Consider the following 21,038-nt stretch of genomic DNA (forward strand, 5'->3'; position numbering starts at 1 on the left):
AAGAACTGTGACCTCACAACATTGTGAATGTACTCAACCAGTGACTTGTACATTTAAAAATCATAAATTTTATATTGTGGCTATTTTACCACAATAAAAAACAAGAATTAAAAAAAAAAAAAAGTAATATTTATACTCAGTAAAACAAGCCAGACAAAAAATGAGAATATACCATATGGTTGCATTTATGTAAAATTCTAGGAAATGCAAACTTACATATGAACTTACAGAAAGCAGATCAGTAGTACCTGAATAAGGGAAGAAGGGGGAGCTGAGAGGGAATATGGGAAGATTATAAAAGGCAATGAGGAAATTTTGGTAGGTAATGGATATGTTCATTATCTTAATTGTAGTGATACTGGGTTGTCAGAAAAATCATAAAGCATTTCTAGATAAAAAAAAAAAAACAGAAAAAAATATGTCATGACTTTCCCCACAACCCAATTTGTTTATGGGTTTAAACAGATGTCAAAACCCATCAAATTATATCCCTTAAGAATGTGCTGTTTACTGCATGTTAATTATACCTCAGTAAAGCTATTTTTAAATAGTTTCATTTTGGGGCCAGCAGGTAGCACGGTGGTTGAGGTGCTTATCTCTCACATAGCCAACTGTGGTTCGAGTCCTGGATCTAGAAGCTTGCTTTCTCACTTTCCCTATGTCTCTCTGTCTCTTTGGTGAGCACATGTGTCCTGCAGCAAATTATAAAATGACAATAATAAATTAATGAAATAAAATAATTTAAAAAAAAATCTCATTTCTGTAGATAAAATTGCTTTGTTACTACTAGCAATCTTCCATGGGGTCTGGGAGATGGCTGTATGTAGAAATAGAAATAGAAGATGACAAAATAGGATTTTTTAAAACTATTTATTTATTTTATTTAATATTATTATTAAGTTTGCTATAGGGCACATGTGTTCACCAGAGAGAGACTGGGAGAAAGGGAAAGTGAGAAAGCAAGCCACTCATGCCCGAGACTCAAACTGTGGTTGGCACCTTAACCACTATGCCACCTGCTGGCCTCTAGAAAGGATATTAAGAAGTAACTGTTCATCAATGAAAATTCAAGATTAAATACATAGGTCCAAAATATAGGTCAATAACAACACCATTAATCACCTGGATTTTTTGTTGTTGTTGTTTTAGTTTATGGTGATAGGGCGGCTGTGCTCACCAGAGAGAATCAGAAAAGAAAGGGAGAGAGGAAAAGTGAGAGATCACTGCCTGGATGGATGACCACAGTGCAATCCCTTCTCCATTTTCCTCTCAGGATTTTGAGCATGCACACACAAGAGCCCATTGTGTTTTATAAACCACTGGGTCTAGGACTCAAACTGCATAGTCGCCCATGTGGAATCCAGCCCTCTTAACTTCCATGCCACTTGCTAGCCCAGTAATCACCTGTTTAAGCTTCCTGATTAGTTCTCGAAGTTGAGCTTCCACACGAAATGCAGAAAATAAGCACCTCCAATGAATCCAATGTTTTTGGCACCATGAAGCTGGAGCTCCACTATAAAACAAAAATACCAGTATCTTAAAAATAAAAAGACAGTCTAACACACTATTTTCTATAACAAAGTTTAAAACCTACAAGCAACCATCAACTCTTTTATGAGACCTGACCAAGTACAAAAAAATCACTTTTGACATAAAAGCAGTGAAGGTACTTAACGAGAATAGGACAGTGTGGAATTGGGGGGGGTGAAGAGAAGAGGATAAAGAAAGATAGCAAGAGAACAATAGAGAGGCAGGATGTTAGTGAGAAAGAGATATGGCTTATTACCTGTTGATGATGACATGTATAGTATTCTCAACTGGATTGGTCTGAGAAGTATTTCATGATGGGTAAAGTCTTTTTACATGCAAAATGAGAAATAGTGATTGACTGTTTTAAAAAATAATTAGAATAATAATAATAATGATTGGGAAAAACATAGAAAAGATATTGAATGATGAAGCGGGGAGATTACTGTCTCTGTATTGACTGACATGCAGGGCATTCTCTTTTGAAAAAGCAATGTAATACACTGTAAAGTTATATGTAATCCAATGTAATATAAAGAAGATTATGATGGTAATAAAAATAATCACTTTTGCAAATTTGAAAAAATCAATATGTAAGTGTCTCTGACTAAATTAAAAAGTAATTCATAAATGGATTTCTTTTTGTATCTATGCAGTACCAAATATCCAATTGATTTCTCATGTAAGCTACCTATATAGAAGTATACTTTTATAAGGTCATTTTCAGGAAAAGTTTAGAGAGAGAAAGAAGAAGAGAATATTATAAAATAAGTTCCTAAAAAATAAAATAAATTTCTACTAAGTAACAGTTACCTAATATGGATAACTTCACTGATGTTCAAAATACCTTGAAGTCAGTATCATCCCCACTGAACCTTGAGGTCTAAAGTCACATAGTAAGTACATACTGAGGTATTTATTCAAATGAAATTTTCCAATAGAAAGGACTACCTTACAGACCTTGATTTGCATTGTTCAAAGATGACGGCTAAAGTTGCAAAGTCGTTGAATCCTCCAGCTTTAGCTGCCAGTTCTCGGTGTCTCTGTTCTGCTTCTTTCTGGTATTCTGGATCAACTAAAAGGAGAATTGAAGTGGCAATTCAGTTCTAATTTACATTAAGAATTTACATTCACTGTTTTTATTGTTTTAAGCTCATTAAAAGTTGTGTCACCCTCCAGGGTGGAATAGATAGAACTTGGTGGGGGGGAGGTGAAGGGTGCTCTAATTTCTCCCAGGACTCCTTTTCTTTGAACTACATTTCAGTAATTTTATCAGAAAAACAGTACCTCTTCCAATTTACCTGTCTTTAAAACAGTACTAGGATCTCCCCCCCCAAATTTGCCAGAGGGTATGTGCAGACACCAAGACAGAAAGAGGAAGAGGGAGAAAGCACCCACTTAGTCGTAAACTCATGCCGAGTGCATGTGCATGCATGCCCAAAGGAAATTCTGCCCCCATTTCTCCATCCTGTAGAGATTCTAGTGTGTTTTTCAAACACATACACATCTGATGTGTTTTTCAAACCACTAGGACTGATTCAAACCATAGTGGGCCATGAGGTATCCTGTTGCCTTAACCAACAGGCTATGAGGCCAGCATAATTTTGCCTATATCTAATGTTGGTATGAATGGAATCATAGAGTATGTATTGATGTGTCTGATTTCTTTTACTCATCATTATGTTTTTGAGATTTATCTGTTACTGATTTATATATTACAAACCCTGATCCCATTCAGGACCAAATGCTCTGATTGCCCAAGTTCCTCTACATAGCCTTTTACCGAGGCTAATCATTCAGAATTCCATTTCTTTCAAAACTACCTAGAGATTTCTTCCGTCATCGTAACACAATACACTACAATTCTTATTCTGTCAGTTCATACAGCTAGATTTAGCAAAGGCACAATGTTGCCTGATTCCAAAGAGCAGAACTTGTGCAGACTACCATGTGAATCTATAAAGTGGCAGTTCCTGACTCAGGAGGAAAGCACACTGATTAAAGAAACATTCACTAAGGTATAAATACTTTCATCCAGGTATGCTACCTAGGTAACAACAGAAGGAAGCAGCTAGAAAAAAAAGGGGGGAGAGAATATGATTTATCATAGACTACATAAATGTCTCTGCTAAGGTGATGATAATGATCAATAATGTTCATTACTGAACTACTATAGGATACTGATTTTTAACTCAAAACATGTCATTTCAAGCAACTAACTACCACTTCCCTGAGAGTATTGTGCCGAAAGTCGAACTGTATCAGACTTCAGCATCAACCCCACCCTGGCTCTCAACACTAGAAGATAAGCCTAACTCTGAGCCAGGGGTTTCTGGAATCCCTTAATTGTGGTGTTCACTTTTGTGAGATGCAGAGCCCTAATTACTTGGTTCCCTGGGTTAAGAAGCCTCAGAGAAACTTCTAGTTATGGTCCAACTCTTAACATTCCTTGCTTCTAGCTAACCAGAAAAACCTTCAATTTGGCTATAACATTTATTATAGTAGTTTATAGAGATGGCTCACCATCTCTTATTAAGATGTCAGAATAACTCTGCTATATATTTAATGGATTACAATTTCAAACTCAGCTGATATTTTCAGGAGATTAATTCTGCGTGATCAGTGTTAGCTCTCTCGTTACAATGGCCTAACTGCTCCAACCTGGAATTTAGAGAACACATTGCTTCTCTGGCTTTCTTTCTCATGTTGATACCTTCAACTGCTACCTCCTCTCTTTTTCTCTTACTCTCAGTCCTCCCCAACATTATTCCCAAAATTTAGAGAAAAGATAGAGGACATTCTTGTTCTATTTTCATACCTCTTCTCTCAAAAATAATCCAATTACTGAATTTAAATTAAAACTTATGCAATCCCATAGTAAATCCAGAGTAGGTATAGGGCAATCTAAACCTATATTACAACTACTATCATCTCAGCAAGTTTATCCTCTGACTAAATGACAGTTAGATTATCCATCTTAATTATTCTAATAGACTTGTCAATTTCTTTTGCTTATTAACTTCCCCTAAATAAGATTCAAATACCATTTTTATCTTATGCAAACAAGCAGATGTCACCTAAGAAGCTAACGCAGCAAAACAAGGCTATCTCATCTGAACTTCACCATTTGAGAAGATAATTCAATATTTTTTTATATACCAGTTAATCAAGAAAAAAACAAAAACTATTACATAGTAAGGATGTCTATAACAGTCCTCAGAGTTGAAGCAGATAATTAAGTAGTGGCAGAGTTGGATAATAAAACCCTGCACTCTTGACTCCAACTTCAATACTCTGAAGTAGCTTTTGCGGTGTTTTTAGCTTTAAATTTGACTAATGAAAACGAGTCAATATTATTTCAAAATCCTGACACTCAAAACTACAACCTAGGGCAGGACCAGCAGTTAGCGTAATGTCTATGTCGCTGGACTCCCATGTAGTCGACTGCAGTTCGCTTCCTGGACCCGGTGGCTTAAAACTCACACTGGGCGCCTGTGTGTGCGTGCCCAAGATCCTGAGAAGAGAATGGAGGAGAAGGGACTGCAGCGTGGCCATACCCCCTGGGGGGTGATTTCTCGCTTTCTGTCTCTCTGTCTGTCTGGTGAGCGCATGCACCCTATAGCAAAAACCTCTCAAAAAAACAAACAAATAAACAAAAAACTACAACCTAGCGCCAGCAGATGGTGTAGTGATAGTGGTGAAGACACTGGACTACAACATGGCTGACCACGATTAAAGTCCTGGACCTGGCAGCTTGAAAGTCATGCTGGACATGTTTGTTCGTACCCAAAATTCCCAGAGGAGACTGGAGAAGGGACTGTGCAGTGTGTGAGTATCCCCTCTGGGGGGTGATTTCTTACTCTCTGTTTCTCTACCTCCCTACCCTGGCATGCGCACACATCCTATGGGAAAAAACTAGAAGAACTCAAAAACGAAAAACAAAACTTGCAATCTACTTAGGGTAGGCAGAACATATTGATTAAATTACAGAGCATTTTTATAGAAAAAATATGTACTTGCCATTATGATAATAGGAATGATAAATGGCTAGACCCAACACTTACAGCCTACAAAGGGATAAAGTTAGTGAGATAGTATACTGTCTACTGTTAATCTTGGCTGTATTCAAGGCATATTGTCTACTCAGAAGCTCCTTGGGGGAAGAAAAAAAAGAAGAAAAAGAAAAAAAAAACCAATAGAGAAAAGCGAAGTTGATATTTGTCAAATACACTCAGACCAAGAAAAGAAGCAAGACATGGAAACATCAAAAGAATTCTCTAAGTATATAAAGCTAAACAACCCTTTATTTTTTTTATTCTATGGGAAAAAAGTATGACTATATTACTAACGCACTATAAAAGGACAAAATTTCACCTGTTATCATCCTTTTCCAGTGAAAGGAAATGATCTCTCAGTCAGGAGCATTATATACTCCCTATTCCAAACAGCTAAGTTAAAGAGTAACAAAATATAATAAATATTTATCCTTTAGCTTTCTGTCCCAGGGCTAGGCATATGGCATATATCACACCTTCAACAAGTCCTTAGTGAATTACTGGAGACCTAAATAAATGGACAGATACTCCACATTCATGGAAAGACTCAGTACTGTCAAGATATCAGTTTCTCCCAACTTGATCTGTAGAATCAACAAATTCTCAATTAAAATGTCAGCAAGTTATTCTGTGAATTTCAACAAACTGGTTCTAAAGTGTATATGGAAAGAAAAATGATCCAGAATAGCCAAAACAATATTGAAAAGAACAAACTCAGACAACTGTCTCCACCTAATTTCCAAGAGTTAATACCAAGCTCCAAAAATCAAGACAGCATGGTACTGGTGGAAGAATAGACAAATAGATCGATGGAACAGAATATGAAGCCCAGACGTAGACTGATACAAATACAGCCAAGTGCTTTATTTGGTTGTTCATTTCATTCGTAATAGAGATTGCATGTATACAAGGAGGTACAGGCACCCTCAACAGGGTTACATCATGCTGTGATCCCCTTTCCCTGGCCCTTCAGCTCATCAGAATCCTAGGTACATTGCACACACCCAGCATATTTCAGACCAACCAGGTCAGGAATCCAAATTCACGTTCGGCCATGTGGCTTCCAGCAATGCAGTTCAGTATGTCAACTGTGCACCAGGCTGAGCTTAATCTTTGATGAAGGAGTAAAGGCATTTCAATAGAGAAATGAGAATGTTTTGAACAAATGGTACTGGAACAACTATACATCTGAGTACTAAAAGACAACAAAGGAAAAAATCTGGATGCCCTTGGGTATGGCAATGACTTTTCAGATATAACACCAAAGGCAAAATTCATAAAAGAAAAAGTTGACAAGCAAGACTTCACTAAAAGTAAACACTTCTCTTCTAAAAAAGGTAACATCAAGACAAGAAGGCTCAGACCCAGGAAAATACTGTCTTTACAAAAGATCTATCTGATCAAGGACCATTACCAAAGAACTCTTAAAACAATATGAAAACAAACAAAACAAAACAAACAAAAACAAAACAAACAATTAGAAAAGAGCTCTCTGAGTGTAATGGTGGGCACATGTAATCCCAGCTAATTGGGAAACAAGGCAAGAGGATCATTAGCTCCTGGCTAGTGGGGCAAATAGTAAGACCCTATCTAAAAGAGCCAGGTGTGATGATGTACATCTGGGGCGCCAGCAACTCAGGAGTCTGAGGCAACAGGATCACTTAACGAGACCCTGTTTAAAAAGACAGAAAGAAAAGAAAAAATAGGGAACAGCAGTTGTCTAATGGCTATTTTGCCGGATTCCCATGTAGTCGACCACGGTTCGAGTCCCAAATCCTGTGGCTTAAACTCAAGCTGGGCGCGTGTTTGTATGTGTCCAAGATCCTGAAAGGAGAATGGAGAAGGGATCGCAGCATGGCCACCCCTTCCCGGGGAGTGATTTCTCACTATTTATCTCTCTCTCTCTGTCTCTCACTCTCTCTCTGTCTTTCTGGCAAGCGCACATGCCCTAAAGCAAACACCTCTCCGAAAAAAAAAAGAAAGAAAGAAAAGAAAAAAGAAAGAGCCAAACAGGAGCTGACTCTGAGGTACAGTGGTAATGTACTATTCAAGAGAAACTGTATCCCACTTGGCGACTGGACTGCAACTTAAATCCCTGTCTCCATCAACCTGAAACACACTGGGCTCAGGCATAAGCGCCTAAGACCATCAGGTTGGAGGACTGAAGGAAGGAGATCATGGCATGATCAGACTCTGTGAAAAGTACTCATTTCTCTCTCATTCACACATGCATTATTATAAATCAATGAAAAAAAATAAATAAAAGCTGTTGGGGTGCTAACTCTCTTCCTCTATCTCTTGTCTTGCTCATAGAACAAATAAACTAAAAAATGCTATTGAAAAGAGGTTTGATTTGTAACTTTCAGAAGTTAACAAAAAAACTGAACAAACACCTCACTGAAGAAAATACACAGGTAGGAAATAAGCATATGAAAAGATGCTCAACATCTTCTATCATAAAGGAACTGCAAATTAAAGTAACAATGAGTTGCCACTACATAACTATTAAAATAGCCAAATCCAAAACACTAACACCACCAAAATGTGAAATAACAGAACTATAAGATTCATTGCTAATGGGAATATAAAACAGTAAAGTCACTTTAGAAGATAGTCTGTTTGGTTGTTTCTTACAAAACTAAACATATTCTTACTATACAATCCAGCAATGAGTTGAAAATTTATGTCCACACAAAACCTGCACACAGATACTTACAGCAGCTTTATTCATAATTGCTAAAACATGAAAAAGCAACCAACATGTATTTCAATAGGTGAATAGATAAACTTCACACAATGGAATACTACTCGGCAATTTTTTTTTAAAATGAGCTATCATTACACAAGAAGATATAGAGGAACCTAAAATGCTAAGTGAGAGAAGCCAATTTGAAAGGTTATGTAATACTACATGATTCCAACTGTGTGGCATTCTGGAAAAGGCAAAACTACTGAGACAGTACAAAGATCAGACATTTGAGAAGAGATGTAAAGATGATTAAGTGGAGCACTGGGGGATGTTTAGGGTAGTGAAACTATTTTGTATAATGTAAAGGATGTGTCATCACATATTTGTCAAAACCCAGAGAATATACAACATGGAGTGATCCCCTCAATTAATGATAACATATCAATACTGGCTCATCAACTGTTAAGTAATGTATCACACAAATGAAGGAGGTAAACAATAGGGAAAACTGTCTGTGGGAGTAAATGTGAGCCCTATGTCATGTCCATTCAATTTTTCTATAAACCTAAAACTACTCTAAAAAAATAAACTCTAGGGGCCAGTAGATGGCATAGCAGTTACGCTGCTAGACTCCCACATGGCTGACCATGGTTCGAGTCCTGGACCCAGTGGCTTGAAACTCACATGGGCATGTATGCATACGTGCCCAAGATCGCAGGAAGAGAACGAGAAGGGACTGTGGTGTGGCCATCCCCCAGGGAATGATTTCTCATTTTCTCTCTCACTGCTCTCTCACCTTCCCACAAACGCATGCACCCTCAACCTCTACAAAAATAAATAAAGCGTACTAATTAAAAAAAAAAAAATCAATAAACTTACCAGGTCTAATGAAAACATTCTCGACAGACAACATGGCTGCTATTGGAAGTAGTAGATCTTCACAGTCCAGAGAAGCAGCCTTTATTACTGCACATGTCAGATGTGGCGGGAGAGGAAACTCCACCATAGACAAACCTAATCTGGTCACATGGCCACTCCTTAATAGAAAGAAATAGTTCTTAAGTGTTTCTGCCTTGGGAGAGTACAAATGTAATGTTCGTCAGATGGGATATAATTTATATTACTTTAAAAAACTTCCAGAAATTTAATCAACATTAAGAAAATAAAATACTATGGCTACTGTTAAGAGGAACATAGATTATAAATCCTCGACTGTCAGGACCAGCAGATAGTATAATGGTGACATTGCTGGACTCCCACATAGTTGACTGTGGTTCCAATGCCAAACCTGGCAGCTTAAAACTCATGCCAGTTGTGTGTGCGTGCATGCCCAAGATCCTGAGTGGAGAATGGAGAAGGGACTGTGGCGTGGCCATCCCTCCTGGGGGGGGGGTGGGGGGATTCCTCACTTTCTGTCTCTCCAACAAAGCACATGTACCCTATAGCAAAAATCTCTCAGGAAAAAAAAGTCCTCAACTGTCGAAATCCTTAATACATCCATAAAACTAAACAATGAGGCAAAAGATAGTAGTATAATGAAAGATACAAATATGCTTCAGAAGCACAGGGGATGTCTTTGAAAAAATGAGAGAATTATAATTATCCCACCTTCCTCTATCACACAATCATGAAAACAAGGACCCTGTATCTCTTTATCACTTTTATGTACCCAGTATAATGCTTGATATATGTACTGACACAGTATATATATCACTTGTTAAATAATGCAATATTAAACAAAAATGGTTTTATGATACAGTTTTGTTTTTTGTTTTTATCTTTTTAATGATACAGTTTTAAAGTCAAAATTATAGTAAAGAAAGATTGAGGACAAATTCTAATTTCAAGTAAAACAATCCAATTTAAACAAATTATTTTCTACTAATAAAGGAAAGTATTTAAAATGCTATCGAAAAGAGATCAACACTGGGCCCCCAGGTGATGTGGTGGTTAAGGCAGCTGGATCCCACATGGTCAACTGCGTGGTTCAAGTCCCAGATCCAGTGGCTTTAAAAACATAATGGGTTCATGTGTGTACATGCCCAAAATCCTGAGAGGAGAATGGGGGAAAAGGGACTGGTGTAGTCATCCCTACTAGAGGTGATTTCTCACTTTTCTATCTCTCTTGCTCTCTCCCTCTCTGGTGAGCACATGCACCCTACAACAAAACTTAAAAACTTACCTGTCGATAGCATCACACTGGTAAAGTTGTTTAAGAGCTTCCAAAATAAGTCTCTCGTTAGGTGGATCCAAATAGGGAAACCTGGGTGTTTAAATGAGATATGAAATGAGAGATCATTCCTTGAACATGGTAGGATTTTATACAAACTTCATGAAAATTTCTTTTAAAGATTTTACTTCTCCTATTTTTCAAGTCCTCCTCTTCCCTTTTTAAAACATTCTATAATCATGACCAACATTCACCAAAACAAGAAATAATTTCTTCTGAATCACATGCTTATAATTCAAAAAGCAGTTCTTTTTTTACTCCCCTTACCTGGAATAAGGTCACCATTTTTCTCTACTTATCTTAATCCTGCCCCACCCTTCAGTCAATGTCAAGTTTACACACTCCTGCAATCCACAACTTGTTTTCTAAATAGTTATCGGACAGTGGGGAAAAATTAACTGAAAGGGGCTGAAAATTACAAGTTGTTTAATAGTACCTCAGAATGCTTTTAGATAGGGTCAATGAGTGGCGTGGTGGTTAAAGGAGCTGGATCCCACATAGCTTAACTGTTTAATTCATGTCCTGGACCTGATGGTCTGAAAAACACAGCAGGGGAGTATGAATGCATGCCCAAAATCCCAAAAGGAAGAAGTGGAGAAGGGATTGCAGTATGACCATTGCCCATAAGAGGTACTTTCTTCCTCTCTCTGACAAGTGTAAATGTCCTCTGTCAAATTAAGAGAAAACAGAAACTAAAACTCAAACTGCTTTAAAAAAGTGCTTTTAGCTAAGTATGTTCAATTAATTATGCCCTACAAGAGTCCTTAGAAAGTTCATGGTATGTTCATAAAATTAAAAAAAAAAAAAAAAAAACAGGGGCAGACAGTGGTGCAGTGGTAAAACACAACGTTGTATGAGATGACTCACACGTTCATACCCAGAAACGTCCCTTAGTCCACCAGGTATTTGTGTGCCCATAATCTGTGGCTCTTGGAGGTGAATCACAGCATTAAGACTATGTTGAGAGGTATCCTTGCTCTCTCTCTCTCTCTCTCTCTGTCTCAATCATGGAAGAAGTAAATGAATAAATTTTTTTAAGAGAGAAAAAAGAAACAAAATTATACATGGGTTTCAGGATTTTTTTAAAGAATTATTTAATTTTATTTATTTATTTATTTTAATTTGATCATATAGGAACAGAGAGAGAGAGAAAGAAAGTGAGAAAGCAAGCTGCTAGGTGTGGGACTCAAACCATGGTCAGTCATGTGGGAGTCCAGCGTCCTTAACCTCCACGCCACCTGCCAGCCCCAGGTTTCAGTATTTTTTTCCATCAAAATAAACACACTTTCATTCTATAGTTCCACAAACTTTGCAAGTCTCCTCATATTTGTGTTATACATGCAAGCATGTGTATGTACTTATTTTCTGTTGAACCAACTGAAAACAGGTTGCCACTTCACTCCTAAAATATTTCAGCATGCATCTCCTAAAAATAAGAACATTCTCTCACATTACCATAATAATGTTAACAAACCTAAGAAAAATAACAAAAGAATAAACTTCTCAAAGGATAGTAAGTATTTTGTGTAAAAGGCCAGATAGTAAATAGTTAAGGTATGTAAGCTATATGGTCTGTCACAATTGCTTAACTCTGCTGTTGTCGTGAAAGCAGCCATGCATAAATGAATGTGTATGGTATTATTCTCATAAAATTCTACTTACAGGGGCCAGCAGGTGGCGTGGCAATTAAGAGCACTCCCACATGGCCGACCATGGTTCGTGCCCTGGACCTGGAGCCTTGCTGTCTCACTTTCCCTCTCTCTCTCTTACTCTGTCCCACTCTGGTCTAATTAACTAATTAATTAATTAAAACAAAGTTAAATAAAATAATTCTTAAAAAAAAATTCTACTTACAAAACTGGTTAGTAAGGGGCCTGCAAATGGCATGACAGTTAAGGTGCTGGACTCCCACATGGTCAACAACGGTTCAAGTCCCAGACCAGGTAGCTTACTTTCTCACTTTCCCTCTCTGTCTCACTCTGGTGAATTAAAAAATAATAATAAATAAAATTAACTAAATAATTATTTTTTTTAAAAGTGTATAACTTAAAAATAACTGTAAGACCACACTACTGTGGGACCAGCAGTTAGCGTAATGGCTATGTCGCTGGACTCCCACATAGTCAACCGCGGTTCAGGTCCAGGACCCGGTGGCTTAAACTCACGCTGGGTGTGTGTGCGTGCGTGCGTGCCCAAGATCCCAAAAGGAGAATGGAGGAGAAGGGATTGCAGCATGGCCAACCCCCCTGGGGGGTGATTTCTCACTTTCTATCTCTCTGTCTCTCTCTTTCTGGCGAGCGCACACGCCCGATAGCAAAAACCTCTTAAAAAAAGAAGACCACACCACTGTTAGCAACCTCGTGCTAGAGCAATACCAAACTAGTCAGCTTCCCCTTATATATATAATAGTCATTTCAGAGTTCTAATATCTGAAGTTAGGGCCAGCAGGTGACATCTAGGTTAAGGTCAGATCTACAGCTGACTGCACAGTTAGAATTTCAGACCTGGCAAAAAAATACTGGGCATGTGTGTGTGTCTAAAATCCTGAGAGGACAACGAAAGAGATGTGAATGTGGCATGACCTGCCGCTCTGAGGGGTGATTTTTCACTGTCTCTCGCATCTCTCTCCAATAAATGCATGTGCGCTATAGTCAAACACACACACACACACACACACACACACACACAATTTTCCTCTCTTGATTCTATTATACCAATTGCCAAGTCTGTCAAGCACAACAGGTTATCATTCAATAAGTTCTAACAGAACACACCTTATGTGTATGGTCCTATCCTCAAACTGAAACGATAATGGTTTATAGTAATAAACACTTTGTGAACAATGTTGCTCACACTCATTATTATAAATCATCATTAAGTTCTCTTAAAACACTTTTCAAGAAGCTTTGCGAGGAAGCAATGTCAAGCTTACTAGGCAGCTATTTCCTGAACATGCCTTTTTTCCTATTTAAAAACAAAACAAAACAAAACAAAAAAACAAGACATTTGTCTTATAATTTTCTGGGAACTTATTTCACATAATTTCTCAGAGATAACCCACAAGGCTCGGACGATAAATCTGCAAGTTCTTTTAGTACCATGGAAATAGCATCTAAATCTTCAAGACAAACTAATTTATGGTATGAATAGTTAGAGTTCCTCAATCATTTTCTAATCCATCTTGGTTCTCAGTTCCTTATTTAGATGTGTCTTATTGTTTCAGTTTCAAAATCATCCTTCTTAGGACAAGCAGATGGTGTAATGGTTATGTCAGCACTGTACTTCCACATGGCTGACTGCAGTTCAAGTCCCAGACCCGGGACTTCAAACTCACACCAGGTGCATGTGCCTGCATGCCCAAAATCCCAGGAGAATGGAGGAAAAGGAATTGTAGTGTGGCCATCTCTGGAGAGGGGGGTGGATTTCTCCCTTTGTTTCTCTGGCAAACGCACATGCCTTATAGCAAAGAAAAAACACAACTGTCTGAAAAAAAAGAAAAGATACGCCTTGATAGAAAAGCAAAATAATAATTAAGACATTTGATTTTCTTTCTGTCATCTATGAATACTAAACTAGTGATCTAAATACTAGGTCATCCACTCCTTATTCTACATACAACTTAAAAAGAGGGAAGTTTTTTATTGCTTTTCTCTCTAACATCTTGGGGACTTTTGGTACATTCTAGGGTTTAAAATTTCTTTCTTTTTTTTTTTTTTAAAGAGAAATTTGTGCTATAGAGCACGTGCACTCGCCAGAGACAGAGACAGAGAGACGCAAAGTGAGAAGTCATCCACAACGGGAGTGGGGGAAGGATGACCACACTGCAATCCCTTCTCCTCCATTCTCCTCTTGGGATCTTGGACACGCACTCACACACATCCAGCACGAGTTTTAAGCCACCAGGTCCAGGACTTGAACTGTGGTCGACTATGTGGGAGTCCAGCAATGTAACCATTATGCCATCTGCTAGTCACAGGGCTTAAGATTTAAGCTGTAAAAAAACTCAGTACAGATATGAAGTAATCACTGTTCCTATTTCCTAATGTCCACTGTTCCTATTTCCTATTTCCATATGTCCATTCTTGGGTATATGCTGCTCTTCTATCCTTCCCAAATATTCTAAAAATCAATGTCAAGCTTAGTGGGCAGCTGTTTCTAAATATGTCCTTCTTCCTAAATGAAAAAAATCAAGATGACATCATCATTATTGTTGTTGTTGTTGTTATTATTTGGTACAAGTTTTTGTCTTAGGGTGTGTGTACTTGCTGGGAAGAAGAGAGAGACAGAGAGGGAAAGTGAGAAATCACCTCCCAGGAAGGATGGCCACGCCACAATCCCTTCTTCTTCATTCTTCTCCAGGGATCTTGGGCATGCACGTACACATTCCCAGTGTGATTTTCAAGCCACAAGAGCCAGGACTCAAACCTCATGTAGGACCAGCGACATAACTGCTGCAACATCTGCTGGCCCCAAGACATTATTTTTTAAATCTGGGTTCATCTGGAAGCTTTCTGTTTGGCCAAATGATTTCATTAAATGACTTTCCTTTTTTCTCATTGCTATAATTTATAATTACAGTTAGAATTTAGTACATGTTTGCTTCTTTGTAGGCTTTATAGTCTCATTCAGAAAAATCTCGTCTTATGATAATAACTATCCAAAACACATTGAATTAGCTACCAAGAGTATATAATATACATCTGGAACAACCTAGTAATTGCTTCCCCTTCTACTATGAATTGAAAGAACACACTGGTCATTGGCTCCCAAGTTTCTGACACTGCTCCATTCCTAGCCAATGAAGAGCAATAAAAAGTATGATAATCACTTTTCTTCATTAAATCTTCTACCAAGTGTGATAAGAAACTTCAAGCCCCAACAGTATCTTTTCCTATACCAACAAATTATATCATTTACATTTGCCTAATTTTATTTAGTGAAAGCAAAAATCTTTTACATGGTATTGTCTTTCATGATACATGGCACAATGCTGGCCATATAAAAAAATTTACCAAAAAAAAAAACCGTTCTGACTAAAATTATGGTTATTTTACACCTTTCACTACAAATATACAGTGGTCTCTAAATAATATAAATAAACTTGAGCATGACCCTTGACTCCAACCCATTAAACCATGGTTAAAACATGAGGGAGGGGGCCAGTAGGTGGCATGGTGATTAAAGCATGGGATACTCCCACATGGGCAATCACTCTTCAAGTCCTGGAACTGGTGACTTGCTTTCTCACATTCCCTCGTCTTTCTATCTGGTCAAATTGAAATAAATGAATAAATGAATGAATAAACAAACAAACAACATGAAAAAGGGGAAAAATCCCAGTAAAGCAAAGTAAGTAAGTCTTTTCTTTTGGTCTAACTGAAAACCAACCAATGAGAAAACCAACCTTGGAGACCAGCAGATGGCATAATGGTTACATGACTAGACTCCCAGGTAGTCGACTGCAGTTTGAGTCCTAAACCCAGTGCTTAAAACTCCCACTGGGTGTGTGTGTGTGTATATGTCCAAAATTCCAAGAAGAGACTGGAGGAGAAGGGACTGTGGTGTGGACCGCCCCCTAAGGGCATGATTTTTCCTTGTGTTCTGTCTCTCCAGTGCACATGCCCTATAGCAAAACTTTCTTTAAAAAAAAAAAAAAAAAAAAACCTTGAAAATAAGTTAGCATCTTTTAGGATATATAAATTTTTATTTATTTTTTAGAAAGAGATTTTTGCTATACAGCACGTGTGCTCACCACAGAGTTGACTACGTGGGAGTCCAGCAATGTAACCACTACGCCATCTGCTGGTCCCAGGATATATGAATTTTTAAGAAATAATCTGGTTCCAGGACCAGCAGGTGGTATGGTGGTTAGGGAACTGGACACTCCCACATGATCAACCTCGGTTCAAGTCCTGGACCTGGTGGCTTTCTCTCTCTCTCTCTCTCTCTCTCTCTCTCTCTGTGTGTGTGTGTGTGTGTGTGTGTGTGTGTGTGTCTGGTCAAATGAAAACAATAAATAAATAATTTAAAAAAAAAAAAAGAAAGAATCTGGTTCCACTCTTAACAAAGTTTTCTTTTTTTCCAAGTTGTCCACATACCTTATGACATCATGTATGGCAAGGCACTTTAAGGTCAGAACTACAGATGTCAAACTAGTTCTCTTAATCTCAGGGATTACATGGTCAGGCATACACTGGTTCCAAAAATCTTTACTATAGATCCGAAAACATTTTCCTGAGGATGTTCTACCAGCTCGGCCACTTCGCTGTAATGCCTCACTCCTAGAAAACAAAAACATCCCCAAAATGTCTTCTGAGTTTCCCAGGTAATTTTAATTTCCCATCCCCAAACCAGCTATAAATTGTCTAATCAAATGTTCCATGCACAAACAGGCTTAACATAGAGACTTACTTTGAAATTGGAACTACCTCCAGGATGTCCAAACCTAATCTGGGATTGTGATTTAATTGCTTCACAAAGCCACCATCTACTACATACCTAAAAAGATTGAAAGCAAGTTAAGTTTCTAGAAAAGAGAGACTTGTTACCTTTTAACCACTACAGATTCTTTTTTGCCAAATTACAACTATACAGCATCTTTTATATTAAGTGTAAAACCTGAATTTAAAAAAAAATTGAAACATTTTAGCCAGCCAGTGGCATGATGCTTAGGCGCTGGATCTCACACTGCCAAATGCATGGTTGCTCTGAGCCCCAGATCGAATGGCTTTGAAAACACATCGGGGACATGTGTGTGCATGCCCAAATCCCAAGAGAAGAATGGAGGAGAAGGAACTACAGTATGGTCAACTACCTCCTGGGATGCTTTCTTACTTTCTCTCTTGCTCCCTCTTTCTTTCTGTCTTTATCCAGCGAGTACATACACCCTATAGCTAATTAAAAACAAACAACAACCAAAAAAAGAACTGAAACGCTCACATATTACTAGTAGGATTGTAAAATAGTTTGGCCAACATGGGAAACAGACTGGAGGTTCAGCAAAGTTAAACACAGAATTACGATGTGACTCGGCAATTCCATTCCTAAGTGTACACCCAAAAGGTCTGAAAACAAGTTCTCAAATATTTGTAGAGGAATGTTCACAATGGCACAATTAATAGCCAAAAGGTAAAAACAATGTAAATGTCCTTTAACCATTAAATGATGAATCAATAAACAAACTGCAGTATATATGTAATTGAATATTCAGCCATAAAAAGGATACTGATACATGCTATAACACAGAAGAACCTAGAAAACATTATTCTACATGAATGAATCTAGACATAATCATATTATATGATTCTACTTATATGAAATATCCAAAATAGGAATTACATAAAAACAGAAAGTAAACTGGTGGTTTCCAGGGATTGAAGTGGAGAGGGGAATATAGAATGCCTGCTTAAGGGGTTTGGGCTTTTATTTTATTATAATGAAATATTTTAGAACTAGATAGAGGCAGTGATTGAACAATAATGTAAATGTACTGAATACCACTTAACTTTTCACTTTAAAATTATTATAAATATAAAATTTGCCTCAATAAAAAAATTATAATAATCAAACTTAAAAGTCAGCTCTAGACCATTTTAACAGATAATGGAATCTAATTCTTACTAGGCTTTAACATACGGTCCTTCTTATTTTTAAAGAGAGATTTTTGCTATAGGGTGCATGTACTCGCCAGAGAGACAGAGACAAAATGAGAAATCACCCTCAAGAGGGGATGGCCATGCCACAATCCCTTTGCTTCCATTCACCTCTAGGGATTTGGGGCATGTATGCACCAATGCCCAGAGTGAGTTTCAAGCCGCCGGGTCTGGGACTCGAACTTTAGTAGGCCATGTGGGAGTCCAGCACCTTAACCACTATGCCACCTGTTGGCACCATGCTATACTATTTTAACTCAATTAAATAGAGAACAGGCAAAGAACTAAGTTATGGGTACCAGCAGATGGTGTAATGGTTACGTCGCTGGACACCAACATGGTTAAATGCATATCAAACCCTGCACCCAGCGGCTTAAAACTCAAACTTGGTGCATGTGAATATGTGCCAAAAATCCTGAAAGGAGAATGGAGGAGAAGGGACTACAGCATGACCATCCCCCCAGGGGATGATTTCTCGCTTTTGTCTTTCTGTCTCTATCTCTCCAACAAGCACACACACCCTATAGCAAAAATCTCTCATTAAAAAAACAAACAAACAAACAAAACCAGGAGTTGGGACCAGCAGTTGGCATAATGGCTATGTCACTGGACTCCCATGTAGTTGACCGCGGTTCGAGTCCCAGACCTGGTGGCTTAAACTCACGCTGGCACGTGTGCATGCGTGCCCAAGATCCTGAGAGAAAAATGGAGAAGGGATTGCGGTGTGGTCATCCCCCCTGGGGAGGGGGGGTGATTTCTCGCTTTCTGTCTCTCTGTCTTTCTCTGCCTTTCTGGCGAGTGCACGCGCCCTATAGCAAAAACCTCTCTAAAACAAAACAAGGAGCTAAGTTAGAAACAGCAGTAAGTCTATCATTCATTAAGGCAATAACTTGAAATATGCTATTAAATAGCCTTTGTGCTAGAAACAAAATTACAGAAGTCAATTTACTCAAGAGAACTATTCCCCTTTATTTTACTATAAAAAAATCATTCTCTTTGTAGTAAAAGAAAAAAAGCAGAAGAAATTGGACTTCCTCTTGGATCTGGGTTATGTTTTTACCCAGGAGAAATATAAAGAATATTTGTGATTCAAGTCTAACCTTCCTGTGACAGTAGACTTAGCTAAGGACAAAAAATATATTGCATAAAAGATTAATATCCAAAAAGCATACAGTACAGAATCTGAAAGAACTTCATGCTAGCTATCAGTCCAGACTTAAAACCTCCAAGTGTTTCTCTATTAAATTTACTAAAAAAAAATGTGATGGCATCATTGATTATAAGCAAAAAGTTGTTAAAAAGGGATTCATACCACAGTTCATTTTCATAAAAAGTTAAAAGTGATAGACAAGGGGACCAGCAGGTGGCGCAGTGGTTAAGGCACTGGGCACTCCTACATGGCTGACCACAGTTCAAGTCCTGGACCTGATGGCTTGCTTTCTCATTTTCTGTCTCTGATAAAATTAAAATAAATGAACAAGGATCAGCAGTTCATGTAATGGCTATGTTGCTGAACTCCCATGTAGTTGACTGTGGTTCAAGTCCTGGACCTGTGGCTAAAACTCTGCCGGACGCATGTGCATGCATACCCAAGATCCCAAGAGTAGAATGGAGGAGAAGGGATTGCGGCATGGCCATCCCCCTGGGCGGTAATTTCTCGCTTTCTGTCTCTCTGTCGCTCACTGTCTTTCTGGCAAGCGCATGCGCCCTATAGCAAAAACCTCTCAAAAATAATAATAAATAAATAAAATAAGTGAATAAATAATTACTAAAAAGTAAAGTGATAGACAATACCTCAAGATAAACATTAGGTGAACAAAGTTATTCTACCAAGTGGGTCTGCAAGGTAAACAAGAGTATTGGACGACCTAAGCTCTAGGTGAATAATAGGTCAAGCTTCCTATTTAGTGAAACCTATGAAGCATTACACTTAATCTTAAATTCAGAAAAAGAAAGCTTCAAGTTACCAAGTAGTTAAAAAGTGTGAAGTGGGGACCAACAGATGATGTAATGGTTATGTTACTGGATTGCTACATGGCTGACTGTGGTTCAAGTTCCAGACCTGATAGCTTGAATCACACAGGGCACATGCTCATGTATGCCCTAAATACCAAGAGGAGAATGGAGAAGGGACTATGACATGGTCATCACCCCTGGGGGTTGATTTCTTGCTTTTTGTCTGTCTCTCTGGCAAAACCACATGCCCTATGGCAAAAATCTCTTCAAATAAATAAATATGGACTGGAACACAGGTACATCTCCTGTTCAAAGCATCTGATAATTACAAAAAAAAGATAGATGATTATAAGCAAAGAACATTAAACTGCAGGCACAGAAAAGCAATCTCAGTAACATTTTATGATTGGCTAAGTGGCTTCCTTTACTTTAAGAGAATTTCCAAAGTTGTACCTGATGCCATCTATTGTCAAAGATGTTGCAGAGATGTTGGTGGATATAACACATTTCCTAATTCCAGGTGGAGGTGGCAAAAATATTCTCCTTTGTTGATCTAAAATACATGTAAAAAGAAATACCAACTTATAACATGAACTTGTTGAACTCAAGTTTTGAAAAACTCAAGTCTTTTCATCAAAAGTTATGTTTTATTTACCTCTTTAATAACCTTGGATTTAAAATATAAACATTACAAACTATCTTCATCACCTTTTAAAGATTTTCTAGATCCATGTAATCACAAGACTATTATTGGTGATTTTTTTTTTTTTTTGAGAGGTTTTCGCTATAGGGCACGTGCGCTCACCAGACAGACAGAGAGAGACAGAGAGACAGAAAGGAAGAAATCATCCCCCAGGGGGGATGGTCACGCCGCAATCCCTTCTTCTCCATTCTCTCGGGATCTTGGGCATGCACACACACGCGCCCGG

General features: G+C 38.0%; 1 protein-coding gene across 1 annotated transcript in view; it reads right to left on the bottom strand.

The window, feature by feature from the left end:
- The window catches only part of DHX40 (DEAH-box helicase 40), a gene marked incomplete in the record, with an annotated part of 51,582 nt that overhangs the window by 5,923 nt on the left and 24,621 nt on the right, over positions 1-21,038 (bottom strand). The window contains 7 exon segments of the mRNA XM_027774232.1: positions 1,405-1,513; positions 2,488-2,602; positions 9,151-9,308; positions 10,454-10,534; positions 16,600-16,782; positions 16,913-16,999; positions 20,563-20,662. Of these exon segments, the coding sequence (XP_027630033.1) occupies positions 1,405-1,513; positions 2,488-2,602; positions 9,151-9,308; positions 10,454-10,534; positions 16,600-16,782; positions 16,913-16,999; positions 20,563-20,662 (833 nt within the window).

Source organism: Tupaia chinensis, unplaced genomic scaffold, assembly GCF_000334495.1.
Source record: "Tupaia chinensis unplaced genomic scaffold, TupChi_1.0 Scaffold000416_1, whole genome shotgun sequence".
NCBI classification, from domain to species: domain Eukaryota; kingdom Metazoa; phylum Chordata; class Mammalia; order Scandentia; family Tupaiidae; genus Tupaia; species Tupaia belangeri.